General features: G+C 41.4%; 1 protein-coding gene, 1 non-coding gene and 1 pseudogene across 2 annotated transcripts; 2 read left to right on the top strand and 1 right to left on the bottom strand.

Annotated features, from left to right (window-relative positions):
- The first annotated feature begins 4,215 nt into the window (after positions 1–4,215).
- Positions 4,216–11,518, top strand: LOC127765642 (putative F-box/kelch-repeat protein At1g12870; annotated as a pseudogene).
- Positions 7,148–7,227, bottom strand: TRNAL-UAG (transfer RNA leucine (anticodon UAG)). Its single transcript has one exon. It is a non-coding gene; the product is annotated as a tRNA-Leu (tRNA).
- Positions 7,956–10,973, top strand: LOC127765641 (NAD(P)H-quinone oxidoreductase subunit 5, chloroplastic-like). Its single transcript, XM_052290582.1, is given in 2 exon segments — positions 7,956–10,826; positions 10,828–10,973. Coding segments are annotated over 2 exon segments (2,205 nt in total). The 5' UTR covers positions 7,956–8,669; the 3' UTR covers positions 10,876–10,973.
- Positions 11,519–12,435: the final 917 nt, after the last annotated feature.

Below are 12,435 nucleotides of genomic sequence, written 5' to 3'. Positions count from 1 at the left end.
AAAATCTCCAGGTTAATCAATACAACAACGGTGTTAAAATATAATGAAAAATCAATCTACGTTGACATAACTTTTGAGTTGTCACGGTACTTACATTACCTCGCCAACATGAGTGGCAAGTATTCCAAAAGTTTGCACAGCAACCGTGATTCTACGGTGTTGCTAGCTGGACTTTAGGTGCATATAGTGGGGATTGAGTACATAGTATCTGTGTAGCAAGTAGCAACCAAATGAAAAAGAACTAATGAAAAGAACAGGAAGTGATACTGCATATCTGAGTAGAAATAAGAAAGAACATGGGCCACCTTTTATTTGTAGAAGTGTCAGCAAGTAGTGATACAGACCCAAGGATCGATCTAGGCCGGCGTATGCGAGAGACATCAACCACCTCTCTCGTTATCTCGCTAGCTACCAATTACATTGTATTTTGATCTATCTTACCTGGTGCCATGCATATCTCATAGAAGAACTTCTAAAACGCATAAACGAAACATGACAAACGAAGACTATTCCCTTCAGGTGAGTTATATATGGGCACAACTTGATAGTGGAGATTGGAGAGATTGCTAAACTGTATGGCTCCTCAACAGCTATGCTGGTCATAATATGGACGCCATTTAATCCATTTTACAGAGAGCAAACGTCAGCACAAATGCTCAATTGAGGAGAGGCCGCCATCTCGTTTTCCTTGTGATCAAGGCAGCAGCAAAATGGGTTGAATTTGATGGGTCTCAGCATTGGTGCGTGCATGTTGGATGGGGATGCAGTAATGGTATGCGGCAATTGGTTGTTTACCAATGAAAAGAGTGGTGGAAATCTTGTTGTGGGACGTTGATAGGTGGACTTATCCTCTCCTTCACAATCGCAACCACTTCCTCACATGTACAGATCTATCCCCCCCTCCATCCGGCAGGCCTCCCTCTCCTCTCCTCCCCCTCCTCCCCTTCCTCCTCGCCTCCCCTCTCCTACCCCCCTCCCTTCCCATCCGGCAGGCGGCCGGCGCCTAGCGGGGCCATGCCCGGCGACGGCCGTGCTGGGCGGCGGGCATACGGCCTCCTCTCCTTCCTCCTCCCCTCCCCTCTCATCCCCCTCCTCTCTTCCCATCCAGCAGGCGGCCGGCGGGGCCACAGGCGGCGACCATGCCCGGCGGCAGCGGGCAGGCGGCTGGCGTTTTCTCTTTTTTTTTTTTTGATAATTTGTGATTCACTGATATGTATATTTTTGTGATTCATTTTATGGATCTAAGATGTATAATCTGTATGTATTTAATTTGTGTGTAATTTCTTTTAGGATTTGTGATGTATTTGATTTGTGTATATAAGTAACTTTAAGATTTGTGATGTGGATTTGTAATGTTACTTTGATTTGGGGATTTGGGATTTGATTTGGGGATATGCATGGCACTCGATTCGGAAGAAAAAAAAAAAAGAAAAGGGGACCATATAGACTACCATTATTCTCTCTTTATTAAAGATCACTCTCTTTAGTCCTGGTTGGTAATGATGCATCTTTAGTCTCGGTTATTTCAACCGGGACTAAAGATATCCATCTTTAATCCTGGATTTGTCGTCCCGGTTGTATAACAACATACGGTTGCCAACCGGTGGTAAAGATGGGTTGTGCAGCAGTCTTCGTCTGACTGTCCAACCGCGCCGACGTCAACCACGAAGTCTGAACGATAACAAGAAACATAAATCAACCAATAATCTATTATCCTATAAAAACCAAAAGGTGCTGACGACAATAGATAGTAAAATTGGCAATGACCAAGGGCTGGAACGTAGGGGTGTAGCTGCCGCTCAGCTCCTCTTTCACATACAGTGCAGTGCAGAACAGTAGATGATCGTTGATTCGTCAGGGTGTCAGCACCAGTTAATATGTTTCTGACGGATGTCAACCAATTGGTGCCTAAAGATCAAATTAATCATTCCAAACCAATCCCAAAGGAAAGCACCCATTATTAATTTAGAATGGAGTTCCTTCTTAGTTGTGTTTGTATGAAATAATTTAGAAGTATTCAAGTTTACTTTGGTTTAGTTGTCCTAAGTCAAATCTATTTAAGTTTGACCAAGTTTATAGAAAAATATATCAACATCTAAAATATCAAATTAGTTTTATTAAATCGATCATTGAATATATTTGTTTTTTGTTTTAGATTTTGATATTATAAATTTAGCCAGACTTAAACGATGGTTTGACTTAATACAAATCTACTCCCTCAATTCTTAAAAAAAGGTAACTTAGAATGGGATATGACTCCTCCTAGTACAATAAATCCGGATGAAGATTTGTTTAGATTCGTTATACTAGGAGGGGTCGCATCCGCTGCTAGGTTGCTTTTCTTTTTTTTACTGAGGGAGTAAGTAAGAACAAATTAAAGAAGTGAAACTAGTATGCTCGCAGGACGATATTTGTGTATAGCTATTCACTATAGTTAACAATCATGACTATTGTTGGCTTATCCACAAGGGGAAACTTTGACTACTGCAAAAATCCTACAGGGACCGTTGGCCGTTTTCCACCTCCACGAAATCTTAACTAATTAAAATATATATTAATTAAAATATTAGTAACTTTCCTTTCGTCATACAGTTTTCGTCCGTAAGTTTGATTGAGCGGCGCCCTTGATCCCCCACGCGCAATGTGTTCATCGCGTACGCCGGTCAAAGCAAAAACAAAAAAAAAAAGAAGATCAACCTCAGAAGAAAAAAAACGCCGGTCTAAAAAGGCAACTTTATGGTATAAGACTAATTGCATCCGAGGAGAAAATAAAGAGAAATCGACTTTATGGTATAAGACCAATTGCATCTGAGCAGAAAATGAAGAGAAATCAAGTCGGAGAAGAACAAAAATCAAATATACAATCGATCCGGCAGAGGGGGAAATTGTTGTCATCTTTAGCTGGGGTAGAGGCCGACAGGCAGTGGCTGCGCTCGATCCGTGTCACCAGCGCCCAATCTAGGCTTGAGGAGGGGCCTCGATGAACTCTCACCCAGATCCGCGCTGGCACCATCGAGCTCGCCGTTCGATGAGAGTGGGCACCAGCTAGGGGAGTAGGAGAGGACGGACCCCAACGAGCTCTTGCGAGGAGGAGGGGCAGTGGTGGTGGAGGCAGATGGAGAGGCGAGCGCCGACGCTGACCCCTAGACGCGGCCACCAAGGAACTCCCCACCAACTACTCGAGCCATGTGTCTGCTGAGGGATCGATCCGGTCACTGCCGCTTGGGGAGCGAGGTCGCTGAAGACGGGGAAAATGGAAGGGATGGTGACAGACAGCTCATCCACAGCACAGCTACACAGGTGCCTGATGCACATGTGCCTCTGAACACGACCATTCCGCTCTGCCAGCCGCGTGCTCGCCGCCGCGCTGCTTCGGATGCGCGTTCGCCCGCCGCCGCCACCCCACTCCACTTTGCTGGTCGCCGCCCACCTACTCCGCCCGCTCGTCGCAGCCCGCTGTCGCTCCCCTCTGTGGCAAAGAGAAGAACAAAAAGAGAAGAGAGGAAAGAAACGATAAGAAAGAGAAAAAGAAGATACGTGGGTCCCATATTTTTTCCCTTCTCACTTACATGTGGGCCCCATTACTTTTTTAGTTTTTATTTTGTTGACTAGGATGCCACGTCAGCAAAACCATCCATATATACTGCTATGGGTCCTCCTTTGAATGGTTTGAGTAAGTTTAGGGGTGTACATTTCTGGTTTTGTGGACCTTAAAAAATCTCGCTGTTAAGTTGAGGGACCTCAGGTGAACTTATTCCATCTAGCAAGTAGTAGTACGGAGTAGAACTGCGCGTACAATACGAGATGGGACAGATTGTAACCTGCGCTTCGCGTAACCAACCAGCCCAAAACTACCTAGGGGTATTATTTGCACCGGTTTTGATAGTTGAAGGAGTCAATATACCCGGTTTTATGGTTAGAGGATATGAATCATACTCGGACAATAGTTGAAGGAATCAAAGTATACTCGGGCGATAGTTGAAGGAATCATACTCGGGCTAACTCGCGTAACCAACCAGCCCAAGACTCCTCCCTACGCCGGCCCAGAAGGCCGTGGCCCAGCTCTCTGCCAGCTCATGTGAAGCAATTGGGCTGGTCTGCTGGCTCGGTTCGGCCCATCAATCAGACCAAGACGACGACGAAGCAACTGTTTCGATCTCCATAAATCTCGCAACTATTACCTGCATGCGCACAAGATCGTGAGCGTCTCCACATATGGACAACGCGGCGCCGCCGCCGTCATCTGGAGCGGCGGGGAAGGAGATGGCCACGGCGGAGGCGCTACCGGACGACCTGCTCGACGAGATCCTCCTCCGCCTGCCGGCGCGTTCCATCCTCCGGTGCCGCGCCGTCTGCAAGGCTTGGCGCTCCCGCACCTCCCAGCCCTACTTCCTCCGAGCCCACGCCGCCCGTTCCCGGATAATCGCCGCCGCCGTGGTGGACACTACTGTAATTCCCGACGGCGAAGTCTGCACCACCATCAGCATCAGACCTCTCGGCGACGGCGACGGCTCGGGGGGGGGGGGGGCATGTCATCGTCGTCATCATCGTTCGCCTCGGTGCGGTTCGATTCCCGGCCATTTGTCCTCGGCTCCTGGGACGGCGTCGTGTGCCTAGTGCCCGGTGCTACTGCCGGTGTCGTTCGCCCTCGCAGTCGCATCGACCGATACGTGCTCGTCAATCCGCTCACCAAGGCCTGCACCAGCGCGCCGCCGCCGGCAACCCGCGGCATCGTCTTCTGCGGTTACGCCCACCCGACCACGTCGCGCTACCACCTCCTCCACGCCGACGACGTCTATCCCTACCACCATACGGCGGCGGCGACCATCCGGATTCTGCAAGTCGGGGACAACAACGCGTGGCGCAAGATCGTCATCAGCCACCCAACTGGCGTGGAGTCGAGGAGCTGCATTCGGTTCCCCGGCGCTCCACCCGTCAGCCTCCACGGCTGCCTGCATTGGCTGGTCGCCTCCTCGTCGTCTGCGTCGGCGTCGGCACGGCCTCTCCTATCGGTGTTCGACATGGAACGGGAGGAGTTCCGGCTGATGGACGCCCCCGAACAATGGGCTTGCCACGCGAACCCGCCGTCGCACATGGTGAGTGTACAGATCGCTCGGTGCTCCGGCAAGTTGTGCGCGTTCGTCAACGAGCCGAGCGCCAGCGCGTTGGGGATGTGGATGCTCGAGGACTACTCCGACCCGAGCAGTTGGTGGCTGGAGCGGAGGATCGACTACTCACGCCACGGCGCTGGCAGCCTGAACGTCGCGCGCACGTTCCGCAACAAGTTCTCGGCGGCCACCACCGCGGTGGAGGTGCTACCGATGGTGTCAACGGCGGCGGCGGCGAGGAGGAGATCATGTTCCAGTTCTTCAACCAGTTCGACATGAGGGAGGCTGTGTACAACGTTGGGCGCGGGGAGTGGCGGTGGCGTAGGATTTTGCCACCGACGAGGCGCGTGATGACGCACAAGGAGTGCACCTTGTGCATGTTGCCGCGTGAGGTGAGCTTCGGTGGGGCGGCGCATTTTGTGGAGGAGAGTGTCATCTGCGGCTACCGTTGCTTTTGTTTGAGGGATCGCCAATACATTTGCGAACAAATTTTTTCCTAAAAATTCAACATATGTAATTATAATACAATCGTATCGTAATTGCGTCGTAACTTTCAAAAATCTCTCCATAATATGCTATTTCGGTGAAACGGAGGTCGTGGGAACAAATACTCTCACATATACGTGCGTGGAATGACTTTTTTTCCTTCTTCACTTGTACAAATTTTGAAACAAATCTAACGGTTCAAAATTACGTGAAAGTTATATACAAGTTACATTGTAATTACATACAAGTTACAGTGTAATTACGCTACGATTGTACTATATTACATCTGTCAAATTTTTAGGAGTAAATTTGCGATAAATATATAGCAAAATTGTTTGCTTGTGGTAGTATAGCAGTAGCTGGGTTTGGGGCTTTGGGCTTCCTTGTTTTAAGCCTTGTTTTACTTTAGCAGCTTGGCCGGTTACCCGGAATTCCCGATTATTCTATTTCCTGATGCTAGCAATGTATAGCGGTCAAATATGATTATTTTCTTCGCGAGACCTTTTACTTTTTTTTATCATGTGGGAGTTAGAATTAATTCCTGTTTACTTACTTTTATCCATGTGGGGGGGGGGGGGGGGAAGAGGCGTCTCTATTCAGCTACAAAGTTTATTTTGTATACTGCAGGTGGTTCCATTTTTTTCTTAATCGGAGTTCTAGGTATGGGCTTATACGGTTCCAACGAACCAAGATTAGATTTGGAAAGATTAATTAATCAATCATACCCTGCAACATTGGAAATACTATTTTATTTTGGCTTCCTTATTGCTTATGCTGTCAAATTGCCGATTATACCCCTACATACGTGGTTACCAGATACCCATGGGGAAGCGCATTACAGTACATGTATGCTTTTAGCGGGAATCCTATTAAAGATGGGAGCATACGGATTGATTCGGATCAATATGGAATTGTTACCTCATGCTCATTATCTATTTTCCCCTTGGTTAGTAATAATAGGAGCGATGCAAATAATCTATGCAGCTTCAACTTCTCTTGGCCAACACAATTTCAAAAAAAGAATAGCCTACTCCTCCGTCTCTCACATGGGTTTCATTATTATAGGAATTGGTTCCATAACCAACATTGGACTCAATGGAGCTATTTTACAAATATTATCCCATGGATTTATTGGGGCTACACTTTTTTTCTTAGCGGGAACGGCTTGTGATAGAATGCGCCTTGTTTATCTCGAAGAACTGGGAGGGGTTTCTATCCCAATGCCAAAAATTTTTACCATGTTTAGTAGCTTTTCAATGGCTTCTCTTGCCTTACTAGGAATGAGTGGTTTTGTTGCGGAATTAGTAGTATTTTTTGGACTAATTACTAGTCCAAAATTTCTGTTAATGCCAAAAATGCTAATTACTTTTGTAATGGCAATTGGAATGATATTAACTCCTATTTATTTATTATCTATGTTACGACAGATGTTCTATGGATACAAGCTATTTCATGTTCCAAACGAAAATTTTGAGGATTCCGGCCTGCGAGAACTCTTTCTTTTAATCTGTATCTTTTTACCAGTAATAGGAATCGGTATTCTTTTTCGAGACTGCCGCCACTCGGACTCGAACCGAGATGCTTGAGCACTGCTTCCTAAGAGCAGCGTGTCTACCAATTTCACCATGGCGGCTAAGTTGAAATAACAGGTTTATTAAAAGAATATTAAGTTATTTTCTCGCGAATCGTCGAGATTGGAAGATTCCATAGAATTTAGGACATTAGAATCTTCATTGAAATAGACTTCGTTTGGTAGTATCGTTGCGAATTTTTTAACAAAAAAATTCTTGCTTTGCCCAATAGAAACTTTGAAAGAGTTGGAACAATTTTTTCTCAGTTGCAATATAGAACTAATTTTTTTGTTAATTTAGGATAAGATAGGTAGAAGTTGTAAGTCTTATTGCAGGAATACTCTACTTTTCATAATAGAATCCCCTTTTTTTATTTATTATACGGATTCTATTACGAAAAGTTCATTGATAGGAAAAGAATATTTAGGTCACAGTATACCAAAAACCCTTCTTTTATATATCAGAGAGGTTTGTTCTAAGAATATTGTACCGAGGAATTCGACACATAAAAGTAAACTCATTAATTAATCCTAATTATTCCTAATTATTCATATTAAATAATTGGAATTTTTTGGGGATAGGTCAATTCATATTATCCCAAAACCCTATTATTTGTTTGTTTGTTGCCGAGAAAAACCCTTTGGTTTTGGATGCTCGCTGACGCCAGAAAATGATCTTGATTTTGCTAAAGAATAAGATTGTACTATGGAAAAATAAGTCTTTTTCTTCCAAAGATTTTTACGAATACGCTTTTTTGACATCGAAGTACGTTTTTTTGGAACTGCCATTCAAAAAGGAAATTACTTTTTTCTAGTTGTATGTGAAAGACATCTATTGCCGCAAATCAATCCATCTTTCTTCTTTTTCTTAGTATTTATACTTAGATACTAAAAGATATTGAAATTCTGAATTCTTTTTTACTTCATTTTGTCTAATGCGGATAAGACAAGAGTTTTTTAACATATTATATATTTTTTTTAGACTTTGTTTTAATAATATAGAATATATACAAAGGTTTTCTATTTAAATCAATTTATATTTCAAGTATACTCTCCATATACAGATATAAGGTATGGGGGCCTATCCCCCATATAAGACGGGAGGATAAAAGGAAGGGAAAATTCAATCAAATAGTTAATTAAAGTATTCCAGAATTGAATTCCAATCAATTTGAGTTACGAAACAAGGGAGCTGCTTCATTTTAATACAAAAAAATATTAAAGTAAAATGATTCAATCTTTTTTTTGTATTTTAATAAAAGTCCTTCTTTAGGTAATAACTAGGTAACGAAGTTATTTCATTAACTTTTTGACTTTAACCAACAAAACCTATTCTTATTTTTTGATTGTTTCAATGAGAAAATTTTTGAAAAATTAAGAATTCTAGTATTTTTTTTATTCCTTCAGAAATAGATAAGAATTAGTTTGGTGAATCGGAAACTTTTTTCAATTTTATAGAAAAATTGAAGTAAAATTTTCAAGTAAAAATTGCAATTTCTTTTCTTATGGAACATACATATCAATATGCATGGGTAATCCCTCTTCTCCCACTTCCAGTTATTATGTCAATGGGGTTTGGACTTTTTCTTGTTCCAACAGCAACAAAAAATCTTCGTCGCATATGGGCTTTTCCTAGTGTTTTACTTTTAAGTATAGCTATGGTATTCTCAGTTCACCTGTCTATTCAACAAATAAATGGAAGTTCTATCTATCAATATCTATGGTCTTGGACCGTCAATAATGATTTTTCCTTAGAATTTGGATACTTAATCGACCCGCTTACTTCTATTATGTTAATACTAATTACTACTGTAGGAATCCTGGTTCTTATTTATAGTGATGATTATATGTCTCACGATGAGAGATATTTGAGATTTTTTGTTTATATAAGTTTTTTCAATACTTCCATGTTGGGATTGGTTACTAGTTCCAATTTGATACAAATTTATTTTTTTTGGGAGCTTGTGGGAATGTGTTCCTATTTATTGATAGGCTTTTGGTTTACACGGCCAATTGCAGCGAGTGCTTGTCAAAAAGCTTTTGTAACTAATCGTGTAGGGGATTTTGGTCTGTTATTAGGAATTCTAGGTTTTTTTTGGATAACAGGTAGTTTAGAGTTTCGGGATTTGTTTAAAATAGCTAATAACTGGATTCCTAATAATGAGATTAACTCCTTGCTTACTATTTTGTGTGCTTTTTTATTATTCCTTGGTGCAGTTGCGAAATCGGCACAATTCCCTCTTCACGTATGGTTACCCGATGCTATGGAAGGACCCACCCCCATTTCAGCTCTTATACACGCAGCAACTATGGTTGCTGCGGGGATTTTTCTTATAGCTCGACTTCTTCCTCTTTTCATATCCCTACCTTTGATAATGAGTTTCATTTCTTTAATAGGTACACTAACACTTTTCTTAGGAGCCACTTTAGCTCTTGCTCAGAGAGATATTAAAAGAAGCTTAGCCTATTCTACAATGTCTCAATTGGGTTATATGATGTTAGCTCTAGGTATAGGTTCTTATCAAGCTGCTTTATTCCATTTGATCACTCATGCTTATTCGAAAGCTTTATTATTCTTGGGATCTGGATCTGTTATTCATTCAATGGAACCTCTTGTTGGATATTCACCAGATAAAAGTCAGAATATGGTTCTTATGGGTGGTTTAAGAAAATACATTCCAATTACAAGAACTTGTTTTTTATGGGGTACCCTTTCTCTTTGTGGTATTCTACCTCTTGCTTGCTTCTGGTCCAAAGATGAAATCCTTAGTAATAGTTGGTTATATTCACCCTTTTTTGGAATAATAGCTTCTTTTACTGCAGGATTAACTGCGTTTTATATGTTTCGGATATATTTACTTACTTTTGATGGGTATTTGCGTGTTCATTTTCAAAATTACAGTAGTACTAAAGAGGATTCGTTGTATTCAATATCGTTATGGGGAAAAAGGATATCTAAAGGAGTCAATAGAGATTTCGTTTTATCAACAGCGAAGAGTGGAGTTTCTTTTTTTTCACAAAATCTATCCAAAATTCATGGTAATACAGGAAATAGGATAGGGTCCTTTAGTACTTCATTGGGGACTAAAAACACTTTTGTCTATCCTCATGAACCAGGAAATACTATGCTATTTCCTCTTCTTATATTACTGCTTTGTACTTTGTTTATTGGATCTATAGGAATCCATTTTGATAATGAAATAGGGGAATTAACCATATTATCAAAGTGGCTAACTCCCTCAATCAACTTTTTCCAAGAAAGTTCTAATTCTTCCATAAATTCATATGAATTTATCACTAATGCAATTTCTTCTGTAAGTCTAGCTATTTTTGGTCTATTCATAGCATATATGTTTTATGGATCTGCTTACTCTTTTTTTCAGAATTTGGATTTAATAAATTCCTTTGTAAAAGGGGGTCCGAAAAAGTATTTTTTCCATCAACTAAAAAAAAAGATATATAGTTGGTCATATAATCGCGGTTATATAGATATTTTCTATACTAGGACCTTTACCTTGGGTATAAGAGGATTAACCGAACTAACGCAGTTTTTCGACAAGGGTGTCATTGATGGAATTACCAATGGAGTAGGTCTTGCTAGTTTTTGTATAGGAGAAGAAATTAAATATGTAGGGGGAGGGCGAATTTCGTCTTATTTATTCTTTTTTTTTATGTTATGTATCTGTGTTCTTATTCTTTTTTCTTTCTTAAGGAATTCCCCTATCTCCTGCCTAAGTAGCTTTCCTATTTGCCGATTTTTTCCATTCCTCTGTGTAAATAGCCTAATATGGGTTCACAATCAATAACATCTTCACCATCGAGAGTAACGATCAGTCGAAGAACACCATGCATTGATGGGTGCTGAGGGCCCATATTGACTATCATGAGATCTTTTCTTGTAAGCGGTAGACTCATATCCTTTCTTCCTTAATTCATTATTCCATGAAAATGGATTATTCCATGAATTCCTCAAAACGAGGCTCATCAAAATGCAAAATCTAAGACTACTATAAGACTACTAATAAAATAAGAAAAAAAATTCGAACGATGAAATTACCGCTCCCTAATATCCAACTGACTGATTAATTTCTTATAACGTACTCTATTTTTCTTTGCCAAATAAGCCAGCAAATGTTGACGTTTTCCCAAAAGTCTTCGGAGACCTCTTTCCGATGAAAAATCTTTTTTGTGTAATTCCAAATGTGAAGCAAGTCTCCGTATCTTATTGGTGTCACCGACGAGGCGCGTGATGACGCACAAGGAGTGCATGTTGCCGCGTGAGGTGAGCTTCGGTGGGTCGGCGCATTTTGTGGAGGAGAGTGACATCGGCGGCCACCGTTGCTTTTGCATATGATAGTAGCATTGCTCGTTGGGTTTGGGCTTCCTTGTTTTAAGCCCGGTCCTAAGATGTGCTTGATTCTAATTGTTTAGATTTGGTAGAAATGAGATTTAAAGAGTTGAAAGCATTACCGCTCTATTTCCTTATTTGACAAAGGGTGATAAGCAAAAAATAAGTACTGGGAGATGGACTCTAATAGCTCGAGTGGACGTCCACCCGTTTATTGCATATCAAATAGATGGTTACGAAAAATTTTCAAAAAAGTTAACAAGATAGATCAATATGTAATATATCACTCCACAAACATGCAAGTTAAAATTAACTTTAAAAGTTAACACTTTGCAACTATAATTCGAAACAATAATCAAGTGTATTTGGAGGGATTCATTCCACATCAAAGAACAATAGTTTGGACGGAATTGATGGTGGCCAATGAACCAGATATATCAACAGGTTTCAGCCTCTTTCATTAAAACAGAAGCACGGTGTTCGGCAAATGTGCCAATAAAAAGTAGACTGACAAGTAGACAACCATACGGGTACACTTCAAACTCTACGATGAACTACTTTTTTTTCTTCTTAATCTCTAGCTAATATTAGTATAGTACTTTTTTAAAAGGCTTTGATAAGTTATAGAAGACAATAAGAGGAAAATTGAATATACAAGAGATAGATTAACATGGAATCCGATCCCCTGATAAGAATAAAATGCCAAGAGAACTTTAGTTTCTTTGCACTCCATAGTCGACCACTAAATTGCTATCAAGTGTTAAACAAAACATGCGCAAGTAAGGAGCAAAAACGAGGTTCAGAGTGTTAATCAGGGTTCAGGAGATAATTAAGTACTAATTAGTAGTTTAGTGCTACTACTAAGAAGCGGCAGTTGCCGCCAGATGCGAAGCTCGATCAGCGAGCGAATCGAATCGAAGGAA

This window comes from Oryza glaberrima, chromosome 3 (assembly GCF_000147395.1).
Source record: "Oryza glaberrima chromosome 3, OglaRS2, whole genome shotgun sequence".
In the NCBI taxonomy this organism is placed as follows: Eukaryota; Viridiplantae; Streptophyta; class Magnoliopsida; order Poales; family Poaceae; genus Oryza; species Oryza glaberrima.
Note: the sequence above shows the minus strand (reverse complement) of the source record. Positions and strands in the feature narration are given on the sequence as shown.